This window comes from Pempheris klunzingeri, chromosome 23, assembly GCF_042242105.1.
Source record: "Pempheris klunzingeri isolate RE-2024b chromosome 23, fPemKlu1.hap1, whole genome shotgun sequence".
In the NCBI taxonomy this organism is placed as follows: Eukaryota; Metazoa; Chordata; class Actinopteri; order Acropomatiformes; family Pempheridae; genus Pempheris; species Pempheris klunzingeri.
In genome coordinates, this window is record NC_092034.1 from 112,994 (window position 1) to 140,480 (window position 27,487).

Sequence of the window (27,487 nt, forward strand, 5' to 3'; positions counted from 1 at the left end):
GAGCGGCGTCCAATCAGAAGCTGATCAGTTCAATAAGTCACTAATAAACATTCCTGTGTTTTTACACTGAAGCTGAATCTGATTGGAACAAATCAATAAGTTATTATCACTATTGATCCATCTGTCGATTATGTGAAACACTGGAGGCTCGGTGCAGTTTCCAGACTGAACTTCTGTCTGGTCAAATAGAGATGATGCATCTGGACCCACAGCAACAGGAAGTGTTGCCTACAGGTGTTTCAGGTGTGTTTACCTGAGCAGTTGGTGCACAGTGTACAGCGAATCCCTTCGCTCACTCCATCACGAACAGAACAGTTCTTCGTCACAAAGTAACCTGCAGAGCACAGACACAACGTCATGCCGTTTCACACTCAGGGACCGTTGTCTGGACTGTGATTGGTCGCTCACCCTCCCGACATGTCGGGCAGCCCGGCGGCTTCGGCAGCAGCTGAGCGTCGACGGGGTCAAAGGTCATCTTCAGCAGCAGGCAGGCGACACTCACCTGGATCCAAACAGAGTCACAAGGTCTGAACATAGAAACAAACATTTGTCACAGTGAGACCACTTTTAGTCCACGTTCAGGTCTCGGTTCGGCCTCAGATCAGGGGTCAGGGGTCAGAGGTCATGACCACACCAAACTGTTTTAGAATGTCGCAGGAAAAGTTACAGCACTGGTCACGTCACCCGGTCACGTCACCCGGTCAGGTCACCTGGTCAAGTCACCTGTTTCAACAGCCAATCAGCTCGTAGCAAAGTCAGCTGGTCAAGTCATCAAACTGTGAACTGGTGGAAGCAGCAGAGGAAAGAGACTCCTGTGAACGAGGAGCAGCTGCCCACAGATCAAACACACCTGTGCTTATTAACATTATATCCACACCTGCAGCTTTAAAACTGTCTCCTAGCAACAGCATTTCCTGGAACACAGCAGCGACCCGTCACCTGAGGAAGCCCTGCCCCCCAGCACACACCTGTCTAAAACACACCTTCACCTCTCATAAACTCATTAAGTGATCAGGACGCTTCACCGACCACGTCAGACCACATCTCTGACAACAGCAGCTGATCCCTGACCTGTGAAACCTGGTCCACACCAGCTCCTGATCAGAACCTCCTGATCAGAACCTCAAACTCAGAGCACAGAGATCCAGAACAACTGCGAAAAGATGCCAAATGACCAGAAAGAAGGTCGTGTGTGTAAATGAGCTGTCGGCACTCACCTGCAGTCCGGCCATGATGCTGTCTCACTCTCCCTGATCACTCTCCCGATCACTCTCCCGATCACTCTCCCTGATCTCACTGACACACAGAGGTTTTATCAGCCCCACGAGGGGGAGGAGACTGGGAGGAGCCTTGTCTCCTCCCCCCTCTGGTCAGTCCTGCTTACTGACGTCATGTGAACGACATCAAACACACCTCAGCTGGATTCACTCTTTCCAGTGTCCGGATCTGGATCAGGGGTCTGGTCTGAGGATCAGGATCCATGAATACGTTCAGAAATCATATTGTTCAGGAGCTCCTTCTAACTTCAGATCCAGTATCGGAGTGATCCGGGTGGTGTTGTCTGTTTCCATAGCGACAGTGTAAACAGGAAGTGGGAGCAGCAGGGCTCCCTGACGCACATGTGCAGGAATGTAAACAAACAAGCTGAAACCTGGAGCTGGACCCAGAGGTCTGCGCTTCAGAGCAGGATCTGGGACTCGAGAACCTCCGAGTCTCGCAGAGGTTTGAGAAAGCACTGACTGTAAACCACTGATTTGTGTCTGTGGCCACAAACGTCTCACTCAAGCAAAAGTATTTCAGTCGGACTATCGTTGCTGCCTGCAGGCCAGTGGGGACCAGAGCAGCACGGAAGTGTTCTTTAACTATACTTTTCTATGTTTCATCAGCTCACACCAGTCTGGAGGGTCTGTAGGTCTGTAGGTCTGGAGGGTCTGTAGGGTCTGTAGGTCTGGAGGTCTGTAGGGTCTGTAGGGTCTGTAGGTCTGGAGGGTCTGGAGGTCTGGAGGTCTGTAGGTCTGTAGGGTCTGTAGGTCTGGAGGTCTGTAGGGTCTGGAGGTCTGTAGGTCTGTAGGGTCTGGAGGTCTGGAGGGTCTGTAGGGTCTGTAGGTCTGTAGGTCTGGAGGTCTGGAGGTCTGTAGGGTCTGTAGGGTCTGTAGGTCTGGAGGTCTGGAGGTCTGTAAGGTCTGGAGGTCTGTAGGGTCTGGAGGTCTGGAGGTCTGTAGGGTCTGTAGGTCTGTAGGATCTGTAGGTTTGTAGGTCTGTAGGTCTGGAGGGTCTGTAGGTCTGTAGGTCTGGAGGTCTGTAGGTCTGTAGGGTCTGGAGGTCTGGAGGGTCTGTAGGTCTGTAGGGTCTGTAGGTCTGGAGGGTCTGTAGGTCTGTAGGGTCTGTAGGTCTGGAGGGTCTGTAGGGTCTGTAGGTCTGTAGGGTCTGTAGTGTCTGTAGGATCTGTAGATCTGTAGGGTCTGTAGTGTCTGTAGGGTCTGGAGGTCTGGAGGTCTGTAGGTCTGTAGGGTCTGTAGGGTCTGTAGGATCTGTAGGTCTGTAGGGTCTGTAGGGTCTGGAGGGTCTGGAGGTCTGTAGGGTCTGTAGGTCTGGAGGGTCTGTAGGGTCTGTAGGGTCTGTAGGGTCTGTAGGTCTGTAGGATCTGTAGGGTCTGTAGGTCTGGAGGGTCTGTAGGGTCTGTAGGGTCTGTAGGTCTGGAGGGTCTGGAGGGTCTGGAGGTCTGGAGGGTCTGTAGGTCTGTAGGGTCTGTAGGGTCTGTAGGTCTGTAGGATCTGTAGGTCTGTAGGGTCTGGAGGTCTGTAGGGTCTGTAGGTCTGGAGGTCTGTAGGGTCTGTAGGGTCTGGAGGTCTGGAGGTCTGTAGGGAGTTAAGTCTTTTCCTGTTTCTTTCCTGTTAATGTGGTGTTGAGTGATGAAGATGTGGACAGGTTATCAGGTGATCAGGTGGTCAGGTGATCAGGTGGTCAGGTGGTCAGGTGATCAGGTGGTCAGGTGGTCAAGTGATCAGGTGATCAGGTGGTCAGGTGATCAGGTGGTCAGGTGGTCAGGTGATCAGGTGGTCAGGTGGTCAGGTGATCAGGTGATCAGGTGGCCAGGTGATCAGGTGATCAGGTGGTCAGGTGATCAGGTGGTCACAGTCAGTTGTGTTTGTTCAGCTTTGATCACTCACGTGCTCACATCATGCCCTGAATGGATACAGTGACGCCACCTTTGATCAGATGGCACGCGGGTAGCAGTGAGCTCATTAATGCAGGTGATCCTCCTCTGGTCTCCGGCAGCAGGAGGCGCTGTGAGCAGAACCCGTTCAGCCAAACTAGCAGAAGAAGAAGAGGAGGACTTCCGGTCCGTTAGCCGCAGTTAGCAGGGGGGCCTCGGGTCTGCTTCTGGGACTTTGTGTGTCAGTCTGGTTCTTCGCAGCTCCTCGGCACAGCTCAGGCTCAGCTCTGGCTCAGCTCTGGCTCTGCCCGCTGCTGGATGTGCGGATGTCAGCTTAGATGTCAGCAGACCAGCAGCAGCGGTGCTGCCGTTAGCCTCCGTCCCGCTAGCTGTTAGCATGTGGTGTGAAGGTTGATAGGCTTCCATTATCGGACAAGCCCTCCTCCGCAGGCCTCTGTCCGCTGTTAAACCTCCATAACTGTGTTTTATGTTTCATATCGTCGTGTGCAGACGGTCTGAACCCAAAGAAGTCCCGTCCTGGTGTCGGCGCCCCTGGACCGGTCCGGAGGGGGGGGCACACCGTCTCCAGTCTGAAGACTTGATTGTGATATTATTTTCCTCCTGCACTGTCACAGCCTCACCTGTGCTCCGTGAACAGGTGGAGGCTGTCGGGACATTGACACTGAATCATGTCGTGAATGTGGTTCATGTTGAACTTGTTCATCCTTAAAGGTGTTTCTGTGTTCAGGTCAAAGGTAAATATATCTATAGATATTCTAAAACCTGCCCAAAGGGACTTTATACTAAGAACCCGCTGTGTTTTACCTGACACCAGGTCCCCTGTTGCCGTGGAGACCGCTGTTGCCACGGAGGACCACACTAAGGTTGCCATGGCGAACAGGAAGGAGCTCCACACCCCAGAGGAAACCTCCCTTCCTCAGGAAGAGCAGACGAAGCCTGCAGGCCGCCGCCCCCGCCGCAGAGCTGCCGCCACAGCAGGTAGACGGGGGCAGATGGGAAAGAGGCGGGGCCCAGGTGAGAAGAGGCGGGGCCAGGAGGAGAAGAAGGAGGGCGTGACTGTGAAGAGGACGTGGAGTGACGGAAAGCGCCGGTGGGATAAGAAGCATTACTGTGTGTTCTGTCGGCGGCCACAGGTAAAGATCGCTCGCCACCTGCTGAGGAAACACGCCGACCAACAGGAAGTGGCGGCTGCCAGCACGCTGCCGACGGGCTCCAAGCAACGTCACCTGCTGCTGGAGCACCTGCGCTGCCGGGGGAACTACATGCACAACATTGAGGTCCGTTCACCTGTCTGTTTATTCACCTGTGTAACTGTGTGTTCACCTGCAGGGAGGAACCAGTCTGTCTATCGTACCTGTCTGTCCTCAGGTGATCAGACAGGGCAGCGGAGAGATCGTCCCGTGGCGGCAGCCCTCCGAGGAAGTCGACGCACGGAACTACCTCCCCTGTCCGCTCTGCCTGGGCTTCTTCCTCCGCGCCGACCTGTGGAAGCATCAGGCCTCCTGTCGTAAGAAGCTGACCTCTGACCCCCCCAAAGACGCCCCAGGTGACACAGCCTCCACAGGTAGGTCGGCCTGTGGTCCAGCAGAGGACGTCTCCTTTGACTCAACTACAGCAAACCAGACCGGGACCTCTGAGTCGGGGACCAAACGGCCCGTGACCTCTGACCCCGGGGGGGATCAGCGTATGACCTCTGACCCCCGTGTGGATCAGCGTGTGACCTCTGACCCCCGTGTGGATCAGAGTGTGACCTCTGACCCCCGTGTGGATCAGCGTGTGACCTCTGACCCTGGGGGGGATCAGAGTGTGACCTCTGACCCTGGGGGGGATCAGAGTGTGACCTCTGATCCCGGGCGGCCCCGGAAGCGCAGCAGGGTCCAGGCTGCAGCGTCTCGCCTCCTTCCGATTTCTAGCGGAGCGTCTGAGAGCTGCAGCGAAGTCCTACACCGCATGAACCAGGACCACGTCTCACACCAGGTCTTTATACCTGCCCCACTGTCCGTCTACCTGTCTCACCACCTGTCTGTGTTAACCCCGCTCTTCCTCGCTCTGTCCAGGTCAAATCTGATTGGCTTATCTGTAAATATGGAAACAAGCTGATGGGGAACCAAGATGGCAGCCAGAGGAGATACGACTACGTCAGTCAGAAGCTGAGGGAGCTCGGCAGGTTGCTCCTGGCTGCCAAATCTCTGGACTCCGGCATTAAAACCCTCCAGCAGCTTCTGGCTCCGGCGCACCTCAGTCTGGTGTTAGCCGCGGCCAGAAAGGCTTCTGGAAACCGGTGGAGCCGCCCCCCCCTGGCGCTGAAGACCACGCTCAAGACGGTTTGTGAGATTGCCATCGGGGAGAACCTGCAGGACGGAGACTGGGAGGCTGCAGCCAAGACGACCGACTTCTACCACTCGCTGGGGAGGGACTGGGACAACGTGGAGCTGCTGAACCCCAACGCAGGTAACACCTGAGTCTACCCTTACAGTCACCTGGCTGACCCTGAGAGAACACTTTGGTGTCTGACGGGGTTCAGAGCTTCATATTTCCTGTTTCCTGTGTGGCTGCTCCAGGGGGAGGAGCTAAGCTGAAGAAACGATCCGTCCAATCCAGAAGTGAGAAGGAGGCTAAAGATCCCGGTCAGCAGCAGCCGGACCCGAGACCAGAGGGTGAGTTGTGTTCCAGACCTGTGACCCCCAAGAACCGCCTAACGGTCATAGACCATGATACACCTCTAACCCCCACCAGGCCAACTTTGACCCCCTGCACTGATCCTGATCCCTGCAGCAGTGTTGCCAGCTGTACAATAATTATTGTATTTGTACGATAATTTTGCCCTCTGTACGATGTACGATCAATAATCCAAAAAAAGGCCGTACAGTGTTTGTGAACCCTGAAGGCATCTCTGATCATGTGACATTTCCAACCAATCGGAATTGGTTTAGCGTGAGATACGAGCACCTGGATACAAGTGACGCTGGTCTCTGAATAACGAGCATGATTGGCTGATCGTGCCCCATTAATTAATTGATTAGTTTTATTATTGAGTCATAGTTGGCAGCAGGAACTTTTTAAGTTTGAAGATGTGCAGTTATTTGTCATTTTTGAGGACAAACAGAAAGTTCTGAATAATTCTTTGAAAAAAGATTGTTCATATAAGTCAGGGGTCACCAACCTTTTAGAAACTGAGAGCTACTTCATGGTACTGAGTCACACGAAGGGCTACCAGTTTGTCACACTGCTCTGAAATAACAAATTTGCTCAGTTTGCCTTTAGTTATATATTATTATTAATGATTAATGATACTCATCTATGTGAAGACACTGATCACGTTAGTGATTTCTCACAATAATTATCAACAACGACTTAAGGTGGGAAACAGATAAAATCAATATTACACATTTAATTTCTAGTAATCTCGGCAATTGTTTAAATTTTCAGATGATCACTTCTACAACATTTCATAGAAAAAATGTCCCATTTTCACTGCCCACTGACAAAGAGCCTTTAAACACATCATCAGCTAAGTTGCACCAGGTTTGAGAAAGTTATCAATCATGTAATGTTTACGAAAAATCAACTTTCATATTTTTAAATAAATCTTATCACATTTTAAACTAATGAACAAATCTGCTGCATTTTTAACAAAATTATATCTGTTTACATTTCATGAAGACACTTTTGAATTGAACACAATTAAAGATCAATATTTTTATTTAACGTTGCCATGACACCGCCATGTTGCCCCTGACAACATCTGGTATCTGTTTGAAAATGTGGAGCTCTAAACGAGGCTTCGGTTGCTTGTTGGGATTTTTCCTCCGGCCTGGTGAAAACAGACTGCTGCTTACCCAAAGCTGCCTTCAGCTCACGGGCTGTTTCTGCCCGTAGCTTCCCGGTGGGCAGTTAGCATGGCAGTTAGCATGCTAGCTTTGTGACACGTAGTGAAGTGTCTCTCCACATTGTGCCGCTTTGTCGTCGCCCCGCAAATGAGACTCGCAGTTTTCTTTCACAGTTGTAAAAAAGAACTCTTCCTCCTATTCACTGTGAAAATGATGAGTTTTCTTTCTTTTTCTGCCATGTTTTTTGGGTTAGAAACCGCATTCAGCTCCCCATCTCCGCTGCGCCCGCTAGCTTACTCTCCACGAGCGCCACAGTTTTGTCATGCGCAGAATACTGACCTTTGACCTTGAAGAGGTCAGAGTTCACCTAAAACTAGCGAAATTAATTCTTTCATTTTTAAGATATAGTCATTTTCAAATCTATATAAATGCAAGTGTGATTAAAAAAGAATAGCAACAGAAAAAAATGTAATTTTAGACGCAGCTCACTCGTGAGTTGTGCTATTTTTAGAACAGGCCTGCAGGCGACTCATGTGGTCCTGGGGGGCGACCTGGTGCCCGCGGTCACCGTGTTGGTGACCCCTGATATAAGTAATTCAAATAGTTTTCAAATGTTGGAAAATAAAAATGTGAAAATGTAAAAGTGAAGCCAGATTTACTTTTTATTTTCTTCTCAGTTATTATGAACACTGTTTCAGAAAAGTTGCTGCTGTGTCACTTCCCTCATGATTCAGCTCATTAGTTCCCACCTGTCATTTGTTTATGGGGGACACACATTACTGTAACACAGCTAAGTTGGAGTTTTTAAACACACATAGAACGACTATATTTGACTATCGCCAACAGTCAGCTTGTTATTTAGGTTATGACGGGTGGACGATCATTTACCCCAAAATACGATAATTTACCCCAGAATACGATAATTTCGAGTCTGTGGTACGATGATTCTGCATTTCCCACCTGGCAGCACTGCCTGGAGCTTCATGAAGCATTGAAGCCTTTCATCCAATTGGTTCACTCCAGCACAAAGCTTCTTGAAGCTTCATTTGCTCTAGCAGGACATCTACTGGACGCAAAAATATCAGTTGGCATGAATTTGAAGTGTGTGGCATTATGCAGAAAGCCTGTGAATAAAACTGTCAGCAAAATAAAGAAGTATGCAAAACATGTATATTGTAGTGATGGCAGTATACTGTGTATATATATACTGGCAGTATGGAAAATGATAAAAATGGAAATGATTATTTACAGTGAGGTGAGGGGGGTTGGGGTATGGACAATGATTGTGCTTTTGTAACGTTGAGGTATGGCCAGTGATTATGGTTTAGGGGACACATCATTGGTTTGTATTTATAAACAACAGTTTCTCCACTGTGGCAGGTCTTAGGCGATTTCTGTAGAAATATTACTGTACATACCTTGTTGGGAGAGATGAGATCAAAATGTTCCCACACAGGGGACATCCTCCTCTTCTTAGCTGGCTCCATTCTCTCCTGACTCTCTCCTCACTCTCCTAAATCTCCAAAGGACTCTCTAAATTATCTCTACCTCTCTCCAAACTACCTCTACCTCTCTCCAAACTACCTCTACCTCTCTCCAAACTATCTCTACCTCTCTCCAAACTACCTCTACCTCTCTCCAAACTACCTCTACCTCTCTCCAAACTATCTCTACCTCTCTCCAAACTACCTCTACCTCTCTCCAAACTACCTCTACCTCTCTCCAAACTACCTCTACCTCTCTCCAAACTATCTCTACCTCTCTCCAAACTGTCTCTACCTCTCTCCAAACTACCTCTACCTCTCTCCAAACTATCTCTACCTCTCTCCAAACTATCTCTACCTCTCTCCAAACTATCTCTACCTCTCTCCAAACTGTCTCTACCTCTCTCCAAACTACCTCTACCTCTCTCCAAACTACCTCTACCTCTCTCCAAACTATCTCTACCTCTCTCCAAACTGTCTCCAAACTCTCACTGACCGCAACTCTCCATCAAACACCCACATTTTGAATGGAGCCTGAGGGGTTTATATCGCTGTCAAAACTCGCAAAATCCGAACCACTTCCTGAATCAGTCACGTGGTACAACCAGGCAGCGAGGCTTCGGACGTCATCATTTGCAGCTCCTCCCCTAAATGAAGCGAGCCTCGATACGCGCATCGCGGAAACGCCCCCTCCCCTACTCGGCACACGCTTCGAAGCCTCGATACGGAACGTCACATCACTCCTGCACTGATCCTGATCCTGACCCCCTGCACTGATCCTGATCCTGACCCCCTGCACTGATCCTGATCCTGACCCGGCTAACCAGTACTGTAAATCTGGCCTATGGTCTGACTCATGATCTCCCTCTAACCTTGACCCTTACGGCCCTTCATTGACCCCTGACTTAACCTCAACCACTGATTATCCTCCTGAACTTCACCCCTAAACCTTGAAACCAGATCCCAGTGTAAGCAGTGACTGTGGTGGTCCACTAGATGGTGCTGTGTGACCTCATGTCTGTCTCTTTACCTGTCTGTCTGTAGCTCCATCACTAAGCAGTAACACAATGGAGACCTCCATGATCCCACCAGAGTCCAGGCTCCAGACTTCGATCACAGGTGGGTCCTTCTTCTGCAGACCGTAAATCCATTACTAAAGTGTATCCAGGAGGTGGATCCAGTCTTTCAGAGACCCACATTGTCTTATTGCCTTTCTGTTTCAGTCCATGTGGCTCCAAGGAAGACTCAACGACGTCCATGGTCATCTGCAGAGAAGGAGGCGGTCTGGAGACAGTTGGGAGTCCATGTGCTTTTCCAGCCAGTACCAGGGAAGGAGGTCTGTCAACGCTGTCTGGACCTGGAGCCTGTCCTCAGGGGGCGACACTGGAAAGACATCAAGAACCAGGTCCAACACCAGAGCCAGAAGAAGCAGCAGTTCCACGCACAGATGGACCTCCAGGAGAACCAGGAACAGCAAGACCAAATTCAAAACCAGAAGAAGCAGCAGTATCAGGCCCAAATGGATCAACAGGGAAAAAACCACACTCAGAACCAGAAGAAACAGCAGTACCAGACCCAGATGGACCTCCAAGATCAGGACAACACTCAGAATAAGAAGAAACACCACTACCACGTTCAGGTGGACCACCAAGACCAGGACGACATTCAGACTCATGAGGAACAGCAGTACCACAGCCAGTTGGACCACCTTCAAATTCACAAAAAGCAGCTGTGTCACGTTAGATTGGACCACCAGGACCACGTTCAGATCCAGAAGAAGCAGCTGTACCAAATGGACGAGCAGACCGAGGGCCTTCAGGCCACCCTGGATTGGGACACTTCTATACTGACGGGAACATCCTATGGACCTGAAGAGCCACATCAAGCCCCTGGACCGTCACTACTGGATCAGGACGCCATCAGTCCATATCCACTTCCACACAGAACCCCGGGGCCTCACATGGACCAGCTGCTGCCCAGGACCCAGTGGACCGAGGAGTCTCTGGTCCAGCACTTCTCAACCAGCAGGCATCTGGACAGGAACCTGCTCCTGGACGCCCCCCCTGGAGCACCGCTGCCTAACTCACACTCCGGACACGTCCACTTCTGATGAGCAGGCCGAGAAGTCCGGAGGAGTTCAGGACCGTCATGGTTCTGGGGCCGTAACAGGACACATTGTGGAAGAACCCAGAACCTCCTCTGGTCCTCAGGAGCTCCGGGTTGCAGCTCAAGTAGCTCCTGCAGTGGAAAACAACTGCAGCACTACGGACCTGAAACCGTCAGCTGTTTCTACGTTTACCTGACAGGTGGCCCTGTTGTCATGGTAACTAAGGTAGTGTGTGTTCTGGTTACTCGGTATAAAACCGTTTTCACAGTCTTGAGTTTCCTTTATTTCTTTCTAACAACATCCCCATCATGGTCAGACCAGGTCCTCAGCGAGACCAGGTCCACACTTCATCCAGTCCAGACTGTCCCAGCAGGGTCCGGTTGTATTGCTGCAGGTCTGAAGTGGATCTGAGAGTCCACCTGTGCCCAGTCGTTCAAAAAGTTTAATCTGGATCAGAATGAATTTGAAATGCAGTGTCTTGCTATCCAGGATCTGATAATCCATCTGAGCTCTGTTCTGTTTTTTAAAGCACCACTGGACTGGATCACCCTGATCCAGAACCAAATGCAGATCACCAGAACTGGGACTGCAGACTTTGGGGACTATTTTCTGTGGCGGAAGGCTTCAGAGGCCGGTGATCTACTGATGATGATCAGTGACACAAATCAAGTGTAAAATGTCAATAAATGATGCAAACGCAGTCTGAAGGTCTGATTCTGTTTACTTCCTGAACTGGATCCAAATCCCAGTGAAAACACAACTGCAGTTTTGATCCAGATCAAAACCAGATTCCTTTGTTTCTTTTAGAACATTTTGTTAATAGTAGATCCGGTCTGATCAGACTACCTCTGAACAACTGGACCCTGGTGCGACGCCATCTTCATCATCCTCATCCTCATGTGGTGTTCAGGTCCACATGTTGGATCTGGTCAAGTGCTGACAGTCCACAGGTCTATCACAGACCAGGAGTCAGACCCCAAACCAGGAGCTGGCTGAGACCAGAAGTGGGACCATGAGAGTCTGCAAGGCCGGTCAGGACCGAAGGTCTCCTGTCGGTTCTTCATGTGATGCTGCAGGAACCCGGGCTGATGTTCTTATATCAGCGTGTCACATTTCCACATGAACCTGAACCAGGAGGACTGAACCAGGTGGACTGAAGCCTGTGACCTGCCCCCCCTGTGGTTCTTGGCCTGCTGACGGTCTGAGGTGGTTCAGGTTTACAGAGTAAACACTATGATATATATAATAATAATAATAATAATATATATATAATCTATGAGTTATTAATAAAGATATTGATCGGTGATCAGACAGCGGGGCTGGCGAGAGGAACACGTGAGTGACGTCATGTACAATGTCTTCTGTCATCACGTCACACAGACGCCTGCGGGGGCGGAGTCAGTTCTGATGCTGCCGCTCTGTGATTGGCGGAGGAAGGAGCATTATGTGTGACGTCATAGGGTGTTGGGGGAGGAGGTGTACCGCAGTCCGTCCGTCCCGTCTCTCTCTCTGCCTGTCTCTCTGATCCCGCCGGTCAGCATCGATCTTCCGGATCGATTCATCCACACTGATCGTTTGATCGGAGCAGCGGCGGGAAGCTCGTGCCGTCACAGCGGGAACAGCGCGCGCCGTCTGAGCCCACAGAGCAGCCTCCATCTTCATCCTCCTCATCCTCCTCATCCTCCGCTCCATCATGTCCGGCACCAAGGAGCAGGACCGAAAGGGCTCCGGAGAGTGGCGGGAATTCTTCTGGAACCCGAGAACCCACGAGCTGATGGGCCGAACCGCCTCCAGCTGGGGTGAGTCTGACCTCCGTTACTCTCCGTTACTCTCCGTTACTCCCCCCAGTGGGGGTCTCTGCCTCTTTCCATCAGTGATGTCATTATTATTATTGTTATTATTATTATTATTATTATCATCATCAACATCAACACTGGACTATTAATGTTTGTCAACAAGGAGAAATATTCTCTCACACACACACTCTAACACACTCTAACACACACTCTAACACACTCTCACACACACACTCTAACACACACTCTAACACACTCTCACACACACTCTAACACACTCTCACACACACACTCTAACACACACTCTAACACACACTCTCACACACACTCTAACACACTCTCACACACACACTCTAACACACACTCTAACACACTCTCACACACACACTCTAACACACACTCTCACACACACTCTAACACACTCTCACACACACACTCTAACACACTCTCACACACACACTCTAACACACACTCTCACACACACTCTAACACACACTCTAACACACACTCTAACACACTCTCACACACACACTCTAACACACTCTCACACACACACTCTCACACACACACTCTAACACACACTCTCACACACACTCTAACACACTCTCACACACACACTCTAACACACACTCTAACACACTCTCACACACACACTCTAACACACACTCTCACACACACTCTAACACACTCTCACACACACACTCTAACACACTCTCACACACACACTCTAACACACACTCTCACACACACTCTAACACACACTCTAACACACACTCTAACACACTCTCACACACACACTCTAACACACTCTCACACACACACTCTCACACACACACTCTAACACACACTCTCACACACACTCTAACACACTCTCACACACACACACACTCTCACACACACACTCTCACACACACACTCTAACACACTCTCACACACACACTCTCAGACACACACTCTAACACACACTCTAACACACACTCTAACACACTCTCACACACACACTCTCACACACACACTCTAACACACACTCTCACACACACTCTAACACACTCTCACACACACACTCTCACACACACACTCTAACACACTCTCACACACACACTCTAACACACACTCTCACACACACACTCTCACACACTCTAACACACTCTCACACACACACTCTCACACACACTCTCACACATACACTCTAACACACACTGTCACACACACACACTCTCACACACACTCTCACACACACACACTCTCACACACACACACACATACACACACACTCTCACACACACACTCTAACACACTCTCACACTCACACACACACACTCACACACACTCACTCACTCACTCACACACACACACTTACTCAGACTCCCATGGTGCAGTTCTCTAGCAGGCAGCCAATCACAGAGCTCCGTTCAGGATGTGAAATGGCTCCAGGTGTGATTCACACCTGTGGTTCCATGGCAGTGACAGCTGAGGCTCATGGGTACTGTAGTGTTCAGGCGCCCGCTGTGCCGAGTAAACAGAAGCGTTCTACTCTATAGATGTTTCTCGTCTCCGTCAGGACGCTGGGTTCATAGCAGGTTCGCTAATGCTAATGCTAATGCTAAGGAGACTGCAGACACTGTGACATCACAGTTGGGGAGGGGCCTGAGCTGGACTGACCCTTTAAATCCAAAGAGACACAAAGAAGAAAAACCATCTGAATGAAGCTCAGAAGAAGAATCCAAGAGGCTGCTCATCAAAGCTAGAGTTTAAAGATGCCGCACGGTGTGTGTGTGTGTGTGTGTGTGTGTGTGTGTGTGTGTACTGCAGCACACACACACACCCGTCCTGTTGTCTGTGTAATTCAGCCAGTCTCCTTTGAGAGAGAGAGATTAGGGAGAGAGAGAGAGTGACCTTCAGGCAGGACATGGCTGACAGAGGACGAGCGAGCATCACTGACACTGACAGAGCGAGAGAGAGAGAGAGACCCTGCTAACAGAAAAGAGAGCAGAGATCATTTCACTTCATTCTCCTGGATGAACAAACAAACTCTTTCATTCAGAGACCAAAGATTCAGGAATTCAACAGGAAGGATTCAAGAATCCCCACAGAGCAGCTCAGAGATTAGATTAGGACACAGTGGAGGAAGAACTCCCCTTTAACGGGAGGAGGAACTCCCCTTTAACGGTAGGAAGAACTCCCCTTTAACGGGAGGAGGGACTCCCCTTTAACGAGAGGAAGAACTCCCCTTTAACGGGAGGAGGGACTCCCCTTTAACGGGAGGAAGAACTCCCCTTTAACGAGAGGAGGAACTCCCCTTTAACGGGAGGAGGAACTCCCCTTTAACAGGAGGACTCCATGTTGGGTGGAGGTTGGAGAGAGACAGAGACTCTATTTCTGACAATGAGGTTTAAAAACATGATCGGACTTGATAAAAAAACTGCAGCAACAATTAGTCGATTAATCAATATGTTGAACTCCAAAAGTAATCAAAGGTTTTGATGATCACCACCGGAGGCCGTTGATTGGTCAGGACCTCTGTGGGCCAGTGACTGTCTGAGACGGACGTTTAGAGGTTTCATGGTAAAGACTGATAAGTGCTGTAGCTGCTCTCACAGGGTTCTGCAGGAACCTTTCAGCAGAACGTCAGAACATCTGCTACATGGACCATGTGCTCCAGGAGATGAATGAAGGATGGACCATGTGCTGGAGGAGATGAAGGATGGACCATGTGCTGGAGGAGATGAATGAATGATGGACCATGTGCTGGAGGAGATGAATGAAGGATGGACCATGTGCTCCAGGAGATGAATGAAGGATGGACCATGTGCTGGAGGAGATGAAGGGTGGACCATGTGCTGGAGGAGATGAATGAATGATGGACCATGTGCTGGAGGAGATGAATGAATGATGGACCATGTGCTGGAGGAGATGAATGAAGGATGGACCATGTGCTGGAGGAGATGAATGAATGATGGACCATGTGCTGGAGGAGATGAATGAATGATGGACCATGTGCTGGAGGAGATGAAGGGTGGACCATGTGCTGGAGGAGATGAATGAATGATGGACCATGTGCTGGAGGAGATGAATGAATGATGGACCATGTGCTGGAGGAGATGAATGAATGATGGACCATGTGCTGGAGGAGATGAATGAATGATGGACCATGTGCTGGAGGAGATGAATGAATGATGGACCATGTGCTGGAGGAGATGAATGAAGGATGGACCATGTGCTGGAGGAGATGAAGGATGGACCATGTGCTGGAGGAGATGAATGAAGGATGGACCATGTGCTGGAGGAGATGAAGGATGGACCATGTGCTGGAGGAGATGAATGAATGATGGACCATGTGCTGGAGGAGATGAATGAATGATGGACCATGTGCTGGAGGAGATGAATGAATGATGGACCATGTGCTGGAGGAGATGAATGAATGATGGACCATGTGCTGGAGGAGATGAATGAATGATGGACCATGTGCTGGAGGAGATGAATGAATGATGGACCATGTGCTGGAGGAGATGAATGAATGATGGACCATGTGCTCGAGGAGATGAATGAAGGATGGACCATGTGCTGGAGGAGATGAATGAATGATGGACCATGTGCTCGAGGAGATGAATGAAGGATGGACCATGTGCTGGAGGAGATGAATGAAGGATGGACCATGTGCTGGAGGAGATGAATGAAGGATGGACCATGTGCTGGAGGAGATGAATGAATGATGGACCATGTGCTGGAGGAGATGAATGAAGGATGGACCATGTGCTGGAGGAGATGAATGAATGATGGACCATGTGCTCCAGGAGATGAATGAATGATGGACCATGTGCTGGAGGAGATGAATGAAGGATGGACCATGTGCTGGAGGAGATGAATGAAGGATGGACCATGTGCTCCAGGAGATGAATGAATGATGGACCATGTGCTGGAGGAGATGAATGAAGGAACGTGGTCCAGGCTGCAGGCAGGACAGATCAGGTTCTGGCTGCTCTCTGGTTTTAGTGTGGTCCTGGTTTTGGTTGGTTTGTCGCCGTCATCGCTGTGGAGAACGTGGAGCAGCTTACAGCAGATTAGTGTCCATACCAGCCCTGCAGTGTCTCCACATGAGAAACACTCTGCCCTCTTTGAACCTCTTTAAACCAATCACAGTTGTTGTGGGCAGCGCTAAGCCCAGATACTGTAATCTTAGCGTTGGTTGGTGACTTGTTTTGGTGAAATGTCCTCGGCACTAAAAACGCTGAAGAAAACAGCACCTTTTAATAGTTTAGATGTCCAGTGTGTCAGCTGATGAAAAGCCAAAGAGAAGCTGCCTTCAGTAGCTCTGCACAGCATGAACACAATGTCACTTTGGAACCTGCTGCTGGCAGAGAAGAGAGATCAAGTCAAGGTCAAGTCAAGGTCAAGTCAAGTCAAGGTCAAGTCAAGTCAAGGTCAAGTCAGCTCGCTGGGACGAGGTCATCGTTTCTGAGACAGTTACACTCATAAAGGAACGGAGACTTTCAACTGAACTAGATGGTCAATGGCAGGTTTTCATTATTAACTACACCTTAATACAAACCAACCTGTCTGTCTGATCCGCTGTCTGTCTGGTGATACACTGGTGGTAACCTGGTAGTAAACTGGTGGTAAACTGGTGATGCACTGGTAGTAAACTGGCGATAAACTGGTGATAAACTGGTGGTAAACTGGTAGTAAACTGGCAATAAACTGGTGGTAAACTGGCGATAAACTGGTGATAAACTTGTGATAAACTGGCAATAAACTGGTGATAAACTTGTGATAAACTGGTGGTAAACTGGTGATAAAGTGGTGGTAAACTGATGGTAAACTGGTGATACACTGGTGGTAAACTGGCGATAAACTGGTGGTAAACTGATGGTAAACTGATGGTAAACTGGTGATACACTGGTGGTAAACTGTCAATAAACTGGTGGTAAACTGGCGATAAACTGGTGGTAAACTGGTGATACACTGGTGATAAACTATCCCTCAGTGTTTCACTGATCTGAAGTCTGCTCAGATTTTACATAACTATGCTCTGATGATGTCATATTTCCCATCATGCACCAGAGCAGTGGAAGCCTGGCCTTGACAGAGTGAAGGACTCACAGTGTGCTAACATACACACTGATGCACACACACAATAAAGTGAAGTGAGACATCAGAGAGCAGCGGTACTGTGTGTGTGTGTGTGTGTGTGTGTGTTAATCTGGATTAAGCAGACAGACGAGGTTGATTGGACTGTAATCTATCCGCACACGCACACACGCACACACACACACACACGTGTATTAATGTATTTGTGAGGACCCCCTTTGACATCACCTTAAAGGAACAGTACAACATTTGAATGAATTAGTTCCATCTCTTTGTACTTAGTTTCACTCTGAAGGTCACATGATGAGTTGGTTTTCAGGGACAGTTTATCTGTCTGCTCCTGAGGATTTTCAGTGCAGTGACTCTGCAGTGGTAGACCTGAAGTGTGCAGTGGATCATCTTCTGCAGAATACAACATTAATTATAATATTCCTCCACATGCATTTGGTAAATGCTTTTCACTGCTACAGTGCAGGTGCTCAGAGAACACGGGTTGAGACGTGCAGTGACTGCAGTGGTAGACGTGCAGTGACTGCAGTGGTAGACATGCAGTGACTGCAGTGGTAGACATGCGGTGACTCTGCAGTGGTAGACTTGGAGACATATGTCTCTACACAAGTATTTAACCAGAGCTACATGGGTCGCTAACAGCGCGGTGGTCAGACCAGGACCAGGACCCATGTGGATCAGGAGCTCACCGATGTGATCCTGTTAGATGAACCATCTCATCTGCAGCAGAGGACACATCTGATAACATTCACTCTCTAACAAGTTTAGCTCCCAGCAGACTCCAGGTACACACACAGATCCAGGACCAGGAAGGGACCCCCCAGGATCTGGGGGCCCTTCAGACGTCCCTGGGAGCTTGAGCAGGTCTTAGAGGTCCTGGAGAAGTTAGAACAGACCACAATGTGCTTGATGGAGTCCTGAAGGAGACAGAGGGTGAAATCCTTCCTGGGGAGGGACGGTGAGGAAGCAGTCATGGAGCATCAGCACTGTTGCTATGGTTACCTACAGGGTTATATTCAGGGTGAACCTGCCAATCAGGATTCACTGATGGGTAATAAGTGATCAATAATCACAAGATAGAAATAACCAATGAGATGCTAGAAGATTAGAGTTTCATCCTGAATTAATAGACGAAGACCAAACGGGATTTATAAAGGGACGTCAAACACAGGACAACATACGACGGACATTACATATAATTCATGAAGCTAAAAAACAAAACATTGCCACAGCTTTAGTCAGCCTTGATGCGGAAAAGGCTTTTGATCGGGTCTGCTGGACCTATCTCTTTGCAATTTTGAAGCGAATGGGATTTAATGATACCTTAATTCAGTGCATAAAAGCCTTGTATAACGAGCCACAGGCAAGAATCAAAATAAACGGCGACCTGTCTGATAGTTTTGGGCTCTTTAGAGGTTCTAGGCAGGGCTGCTGTTTAAGCCCCGTCCTCTTTGCCTTGTATATAGAGCCCTTGGCACAGCATATACGGCAAACGTCAGAGCTGAAAGGAGTAATAGTAGCTAAAGAAGAACAAAGAATAGGCCTCTTTGCAGATGATATTATAATATACCTCCAAAACCCTGATGAGTCATTCCCTAAACTTCTAAACATTTTTAAAGACTTTGGTAAATTATCTGGATATAAATTAAATGTTACAAAAACTCAAATACTATGTATTAATTATAGACCAGCCGAACTAATTAGACAAAAATACAAACTTGCATGGGATTCAGATCAAATAAAATATTTAGGGGTAAATTTGACTAAAGAATTTAATACATTATATGAAGTTAATTATGGCAAAATAAATACAGAAATCCAAAAAGACTTGACAAAATGGACAAACTTGGTTCTAGATCTCAGCTCAAGAATAGAGGTGATAAAAATGAATGTATTGCCTTGGTTGATGTATTTATTCAACTCTTTACCAGTCCATATTCCAGATGCACAGTTTGCTAAATGGGATAAACAAGTGAGTAGGTTTATTTGGAAGGGTTCAAAACCAAGAGTAAGGTTTAAAACGCTTCAACTTGAGAAAAAGAAAGGAGGTCTTTCCCTCCCAAATTTAAAGGAATACTTCTTAGCTGCTCAGTTGAGATATGTGATTAATTGGTGCGCAGAAGAATATTATTCCAAATGGAAACATATCGAACTTAACTATGATACATGCCAACCTCAATCGAGACTTGGTGATAAAGATTGTGCACGGCCTAAAGAGGTAAATCCTATAATTGAAACAACCCTTAAGATTTGGTGGGACATAGTGAATAAATCCAAGTTGGAAGGAGACTGTAAACTGTTGGTATGGCCCCTACATTCCCCTAAATTTAGAAGTGGTCAGCTTGACAATACCTTTAAAAGATGGGTGGAAAAGGGAATCACAGCCGTGTGTACCCTAACTGAAGGGAGAATGTTTAAATCTTTTGAGAAAGTAAAAGTCGAATTTAACTTAAATAACTCAAACCTGTTTAGGTACTTCAAATTAAGACACTTTTTCAACTCAGACATAAGGACTCACTTTTCAAAAGAGGGCAGTGAACTAATTGAAATGGTGACAGGGGCTTTCAGAAGATTGCCATCAAAAATTGTATCCAAACTATACAAATGTCTACACAATAGTAATGGGTATAACTCCATATATGTAAAACAAAAGTGGGAAGCTGAATTACAACTTAAACTGTCAGAGGATGACTGGCATTCTCCAGCTCCAGACAGTGGAGGGAATACGGCTGGAAAAACATAATTAGATATTTTATTACACCACATATCAAAAGTAAGCAGCTCAAAATTTTACAACCGTGCTGGAGACTATGTGGTAGTAAGGATGCCAGTCATTCTCATATATTCTGGACCTGTTCAAATGTAAGACCTTTTTGGGAGAATATTGCAAAAGTAATGGAGGAAATATTTTGCTACAAAATATGAAACGATCCAGGGACTATGTATTTTGGACTGCCAGCAAAAGAGGAGGTACGTAAGGAGGACGCCTACCTCTACAGAGTGATCTTGTTGGCCTGTCAGAAAACTATTACAAGAAACTGGATGAAGAGTGATATTTTAACTGTAACACAGTGGAGAGAAATTATGAACGAAATCTATGTGATGGAAAGGATGACTCATTATTTAAGACTAACTATGGGCAAATTTGAGAAAAGATGGGAAAAATGGTCACACTATATAACTCAGGCATCTCCAACCAGTACTTCTTAAGCTCTTTCATGGCGGGTTGCCAAAAGCCTTCTCTGAATGCACATTCACTTGATTTGTCTCATTTATATACAGTCTGCAAACATTAACATAAACTCAGTAATAGAAGAACAAATCTTTTGTAACTTTCTACAAATAGGCTGAAAATATCTATCTGCAGGTGAACTCATCCTTGATCACACAGCTACACAGGAGTTTTGGAGATGAGGGTAGCTCATTGACGAGTCAGACCCCTGACTCACTGAATTTGTAAGGTTTCTATTCTGACAGTAGCGCCCCACTACATGTGTTATCTTTTTGTTTTTTGTCGGTTCTTTTGTCTGTAGAAAATAAAAAACATAAATAAAGAGTTTAAAAAAAAAAAAGAAATAACCAATGAGAAGATGAGACACAGCTCATACACACTGACACATAACCCCCCCCCTCCCCCTCTATCCACACAGAATGTAGGTCATCAGTGGGAGGGGGGGTAAACACAAGAGGATTATAAAGATGGCTTTTAGATTAGCAGAGGGGGGGAGGGGAGGAGAGGGGAGGATGTCACTGCACTGTATAATAACTCCTGCTCCCCCCCTCCCCCCCTGCCCCCCCAGGACTGATCCTGCTCTTCTACCTGATCTTCTACCTGTTTCTGGCGGGAATGTTCGTCCTCACCATGTACATCATGCTGCTCACACTGGACGACTACAAGCCCACCTGGCAGGACAGGCTGGCCACTCCAGGTGAGACACACACACTCTGAACACACACACACACACACACACACACACTCTGAACACACACACACACACTCTGAACACACACACACACACACACTCTGAACACACACACACACACACACACACACACTCTGAACACACACACACACACACTCACACTCTGAACACACACACACACACACACACACACACACACACTCTGAACACACACACTTTCACACACACACACACACACACACACACACACACTTTCACACACACACACACACACACACACACACACACTTTCACACACACACACACTTTCACACACACACACACACACACACACACACACACACACACTTTCACACACACACACACACACACACACACACACACACACACACACACACACACTCTCTCTCTCTCACACTCTCTGACCAGCAGGTGTGTGCGTGTGTGTGCAGGGATGATGATCCGTCCGAAGGGAAACCAGCTGGACATCAGTTTCTCCGTCTCTGACACTGAGAGTTGGGACGAACTCGTCCACAACCTGAACACCTTCCTGTCCCGTAAGACTGAGCGACACGATGCAGAGTAACATCAGTTAGACTGTCCTCATCCTAATGCTCCTGTCTGTCTGTCTGTCTGTCTGTCTGTCTGTCTGTCTGCCTGCCTGCCTGTCTGCCTGCCTGCCTGCCTGCCTGCCTGCCTGCCTGCCTGCCTGTCTGTCTGCCTGCCTGCCTGCCTGCCTGCCTGTCTGCCTGCCTGTCTGTCTGTCTGTCTGTCTGTCTGCAGCGTACAATGACAGCTATCAGGTTCAGACCAACGACAACTGCCCTCCAGACCAGTACTTCATTCAGGAGGACAGTGGAGAGGTAACACTGCCTGTCTCACCCTCTGCCTGTCTGTCTCACCCTCTACCTTTCTCACTCTGTAACTGCCATTTTACTTGTTTTCCTCATTCTCTACCTTTGTCTCTGTCACTCTCTCCCTGCCTGTCTCACTCTCTCCCTGTCTATGTCACTCTCTCCCTGCCTGTCTCACTCTCTCCCTGTCTATGTCACTCTCTCCCTGCCTGTCTCACCCTCTCCCTGTCTATGTCACTCTCTCCCTGCCTGTCTCATCCTCTCTCCCTGCCTGCCTGTCTCTCTCTCTCTCTTTCTCCCTGCCTGTCTCACCCTCTCTCTCCCTGCCTGTCTCTCTCTCTCTCTCCCTGCCTGTCTCACCCTCTCTCCCTGGCTGCCTGTCTCTCTCTCTCTTTTTCTCCCTGCCTGTCTCTCTCTCTCTCTCCCTGCCTGTCTCACCCTCTCTCTCCCTGCCTGTCTCACCCTCTCCCTGCCTGTCTCTCTCTCTGCAGGTCAGGAACAATCCCAAACGTTCCTGCCAGTTTAACCGGACGATGTTGGAGGAGTGTTCTGGGATTTCAGATCGTTTCTATGGTTACAACAGAGGTCAGCCCTGTGTGCTCATCAAACTGAACCGGGTAGGTTGACCTCTGACCCCTGACCCCTGACCTCTGAGCAGCCAGACCTTATTTTTTAAAAACGTGTCCGTCGTCAACAACAAGGGAGGAATAAAGTTTAGATAGTTTGAACTGTCACAGAATGTTAAAGTCTCCGTTTGTGGTGAAGACGGTAAAGAAGCATTCAGAGCTGCTAGCTAGTGAGCTAACGCTGCTACGTCCCCGAGCTAACGTCCCTCATGGGTTAGGGCATCAGGACCGATCAGATGGATCAGGACAGATCTGGTAGATCAAAACAGATCTGGTGGATCAGGACAGATCTGGTGGATCAGGACAGATCAGGTGGCTCAGGACAGATCTGGTGGTTTAGATGGATCTGGACAGATCTGGTGGGCCAGGACAGAAGTGGTGGATCAGGACAGATCTGGTGGTTTAAATGGATCAGGACAGATCCAGTGGATCAGGACAGATCAGGTGGATCAGGACAGATCTGGTGGTTTAGATGGATCAGGACAGATCAGGTGGATCAGGACAGAGCAGGTGGATCAGGACAGATCTGGTGGATCAGGACCAATCAGATGGATCAGGACAGATCAGGTGGATCAGGACAGATCTGGTGGTTTAGGTGGATCAGGACAGAGCAGGTGGATCAGGACAGATCTGGTGGATCAGGACAGATCAGATGGATCAGGACGGATCTGGTGGTTTAGATGGATCAGGACAGAGCAGGAGGATCAGGACAGATCTGGTGGTTTAGATGGATCAGGACAGATCTGGTGGATCAGGACAGATCTGGTGGATCACCACCAGCTGACCAGGATGTGAACCCACTGAATCGTCAGTGTTTCTGTCAGGCTGCTGCAGCTTTCTTCTTCTTCTTCTTCTCTGATGTCATCGCCGACAATCAGAGAAGTTTGTGACGTATCCTAGCAACGCTCGCTGCCATCATGGCGAGGCCGGTCACATGATCACATGATCACATGATCACATGATCACATGGACACATGGACACATGGTCACATGGTCACATGGTCGTAGTCAGACTGGCTTCAGTCAGGACCAGCAGCTCTACGGAGAACCTGTACAGTGACTGCACTGTTCTTTACTGATCACCTGTCTGTCTGTCTGTCTCTCCAGGTGATCGGTATGTTGCCAGGGAAGGATGGTCAGTCTCCTTATGTCACCTGTGGAGCCAAGGTCTGAACCTGTCTCACTGCCTGCATGTCTAACTGTCTGACTGCCTGTCTGTCTTCCTCACTGTCTGACTGCCTGTCTGTCTCACTGTCTATCCATCTGTCTGAAACTGTCCCACTGCCTGTTGCACCATTTGTCTCACTGCCTGTCTGACTAACTGTCTCACTGCCTGCACGTCTAACTGTTTCACTGCCTGTCTGTCTTCCTCACCGTCTGACAGCCTGACTGTCTGACTGCCTGCCTGTCTCACTGTCTATCCATCTGTCTGAAACTGTCCCACTGCCTGTCTGACTAACTGTCTCACTGCCTGTCTGACTGTCTCACTGCCTTCCGACTAACTGTCTCACTGCCTGTCTGTCTAACTGTCTCACTGCCTGTGGACAGATCAGTGGGTAAGAACAGTAGAAATGAACATAGAACCGTCAATAAGGGACGTCCCCATCAGTCCTAATACTGATCAGCTGGGCCAACTCCGTATTAGAGCGTAGAACCATAGTGTGAGAACATAGAGCCACAGTGTGACAACGTAGAACCACAGTCTGAGAACGTAGAACCACAGTGTGACAATGTAGAACCACAGTTCGAGAACGTAGAACCACAGTGTGACAACGTAGAGCCACAGTGTGACAACATAGAACCACAGTGTGACAACGTAGAACCACAGCGTGAGAACGTAGAACCACAGTGATGGAACATAGAGCAGCAGATTTAGAACATACAACATGAACAGAAACTGTCCTGATTGTCCTGTGTGTTTTATGAAGTTCATCACTGCAGGTTATTGATTACTGATCGAGGTATTGATCAGTGACTGTGTGTGTGTGTGTGTGTGTGTGTGTGTGCAGAGGGAGGACAGTGATAAGATCGGACCTCTGGTGTATTATCCTCCTAATGGAACCTTCAACCTCATGTACTACCCGTACTACGGCAAGAAAGCTCAGGTAACACACATACACACACACACACACACACACACACACACACACACACACACACACACACACACACACACACACACACACTCAACACCTGTAGAGTCTATCTAAGTGGATCCAGTAGATCCTTGTCAGTGGATCCTCCTGAGCAGTGTGTGATGTGTTACCTGTCTCAGGTGAACTACACTCAGCCGCTGGTGGCCGTCAAGTTCCTGAACGTCTCCCTGAACACGGACGTCAACGTCGAGTGTAAAATCACCTCCAACACTCTCGGCGCCGGCAGCGAGAGAGACAAGTTCGCCGGGCGAGTTTCCTTCAAGCTACGAATCAACAATGACTAGACACACACACACACACACACACACTCACACACACACACACTCACACACACACACACACACACACACACACACACACACACACACACACACACACACACACACACACACGTTAAAGCTGCACTAACCCGCTGTTTGAATGCAGTGAGTCCTCGTCACTTCCTGTTAGAGCCTCAAACACACGGGGCGTTCACTGACCGTCTGAATATTTAGCTGCCATCTCCTTTAGTTACACTCGATCGTCCCAGTGCAGTTTTAACACAGCGACCCTGCAACAGACCAATCAGCACACACACTTCCTGTGATGTCACTGCCGCTGAGGACGGGCTGCAGGAGGATCTTCACCATCACCACGTCCGTCCGCATGAAGACCAAACTACTGATCAACCTTCAGCCAGTCGCTGTTCATTCAGCTCCTCTTTCATTCATCACATCCTTTATTCCTGGAACTGATCAGCATCTCTTCAGGTCAGCACACTTTAGATCAGGTGAGGCAGAACCGTTCCACAGGTTCTCACACATCCTGGAAAACCAGTCCATCAGCCAGTCCACAAACCAGAAACCAGGTTTGAGACGACCGGATAGAGACAGAAGTGCCATAAACCAGTTCAGGAACTAGATCCCACGCCGCAGTAGAAAGGAATCCAGGCTGAACCAAAACTGAGCAGACAATGTAGACCACATGGAACCACAACAACCGGCTCCAGAACCTGGTTCAGAAACAGCATACATCACTAAAGATGTGAGAAACCAGTTCAGAAACCAGTTGGCAAAGACGATCTCACCATACAGTTCCATCGTTCATATCGGAAACCAGAACAGGAACCAGTTCAGCAGTCTAAACACAAACTGGACAACAAACCAGTTCAACTATCTAAACACAAACTGGACCACAAACCAGTTCAACTGTCTAAACACAAACCAGTTCAGCAGTCTAAACCCAAACTGGACCACAAACCAGTTCAGATCACACAGCAGCTTAGAAACAAGAACAGACTGTGAATGCCAGACCAGGAACAGCTGATAAACCAGATCTCAAACCAGTTCAGAATCTGGTTTGTGAACTGGTTTATGAACCTTTCAGGAACAAACCTTGGTCTCCCTGTTAGTTCACAGCCAATCAGATGCTAGCTTTAGTAGCCATAGCAACAGTGTAGATGTTTGATGTCCTGAGTTTGACTGTTTTACCCTTTTGTCCTTGTCGCTGCAGCAGAGTGGCCTGTTAGTTGGTTTGATGATGAATTAGTGAACAACAGGAGCTAGTGAAGTTAGTCAGTGGGTTAGTTAACGAGTTACCAAGTGATTAGTCATTACGTGTTTTTTTTGTTTGCTGTGGATTCGTTTTACGTGTTTGTTTTGTTTACTATCGTCACCATTGGGCTGAGCATGACAACCGTTACCATGACACTAAGGTCATGTGACTCACACACCATCCCCTCACCTGTCAATCACTCTACTGTGCCACGTGGAATCGCTCCTCGCCACCCGTACTGCTCTCCACCAATCGTCTTCCTTCAAAGAGTGACCATCCAATCAGGTGGTCCTAATGTTTGTTGTCATATGATACTTGTTTGGGATTGGTTTATTTCTCCTGCCTGAAATGTTCCTTGTGTTAAACAGACAATTAAAAAAAAACAAAGAAATTAAACAGAAAAACTACAAAAAACAACCTGCCTGTGTGCTGTGATGCTTCCTGATTCAAAGACTACAAACTGTGACACTTCCTGATTCAAAGACTACAAACTGATGCTTCCTGATTCAAAGACTACAAACTGTGACACTTCCTGATTCAAAGACTACAAACTGACACTTCCTGATTCAAAGACTACAAAGCACTGGAGCCCTGCAGCAGTGGAGCCCTGGACCCCCCCAGTGGTCGCTACTTATGCTACAACATTAAAGAACTGACACAGACGCTCCTGCTGGTCCATGAAGATCTGGCCTGCTGCATTAATCAGCTGATAAATCAAATGAAGAGGACAGTGATCGTTGATCCAGTCTGATCACTGTTCTTACTGTCAGTAGAATCATCTTAAACATGGAGCAGCAGAAACCTCAGCAGGTGCACATCCATCAGTAGTCAGAGGAAAAAACAGATGTGGATGAAAACACGTGTCACATGATCCACACATTGAGATTCAACACTTCACAACTA

The 27,487-nt window shown here is 48.2% G+C and overlaps 2 protein-coding genes across 3 annotated transcripts; both read left to right on the forward strand.

Moving 5' to 3' along the window:
• Window positions 1–3,391: 3,391 nt before the first annotated feature.
• Window positions 3,392–11,299, forward strand: LOC139223003 (uncharacterized). Of its 2 annotated transcripts, XM_070854927.1 has the most exons (7): window positions 3,392–3,912; window positions 3,993–4,455; window positions 4,547–5,155; window positions 5,236–5,629; window positions 5,740–5,835; window positions 9,537–9,611; window positions 9,716–11,299. In XM_070854927.1, exons 2-7 carry the CDS (start codon window positions 4,048–4,050, stop codon window positions 10,600–10,602), a joined length of 2,469 nt encoding a protein of 822 aa, XP_070711028.1. In that variant the 5' UTR covers window positions 3,392–3,912; window positions 3,993–4,047; the 3' UTR covers window positions 10,603–11,299. The 2 variants fall into 2 exon arrangements, with proteins under 2 accessions (XP_070711028.1, XP_070711029.1); XM_070854928.1 differs by lacking the exon at window positions 3,392–3,912 and having other exon boundaries at window positions 3,982–4,455.
• Window positions 11,300–12,291: 992 nt separating this feature from the next.
• atp1b2a (ATPase Na+/K+ transporting subunit beta 2a) lies at window positions 12,292–25,335 on the forward strand. The gene is made up of 8 exons (XM_070854285.1): window positions 12,292–12,398; window positions 21,293–21,421; window positions 21,868–21,972; window positions 22,199–22,278; window positions 22,761–22,886; window positions 24,003–24,062; window positions 24,905–25,000; window positions 25,171–25,335. Exons 1-8 carry the CDS (start codon window positions 12,293–12,295, stop codon window positions 25,333–25,335), a joined length of 867 nt encoding a protein of 288 aa, XP_070710386.1. The 5' UTR covers window position 12,292.
• The last annotated feature ends 2,152 nt before the right edge of the window (window positions 25,336–27,487 follow it).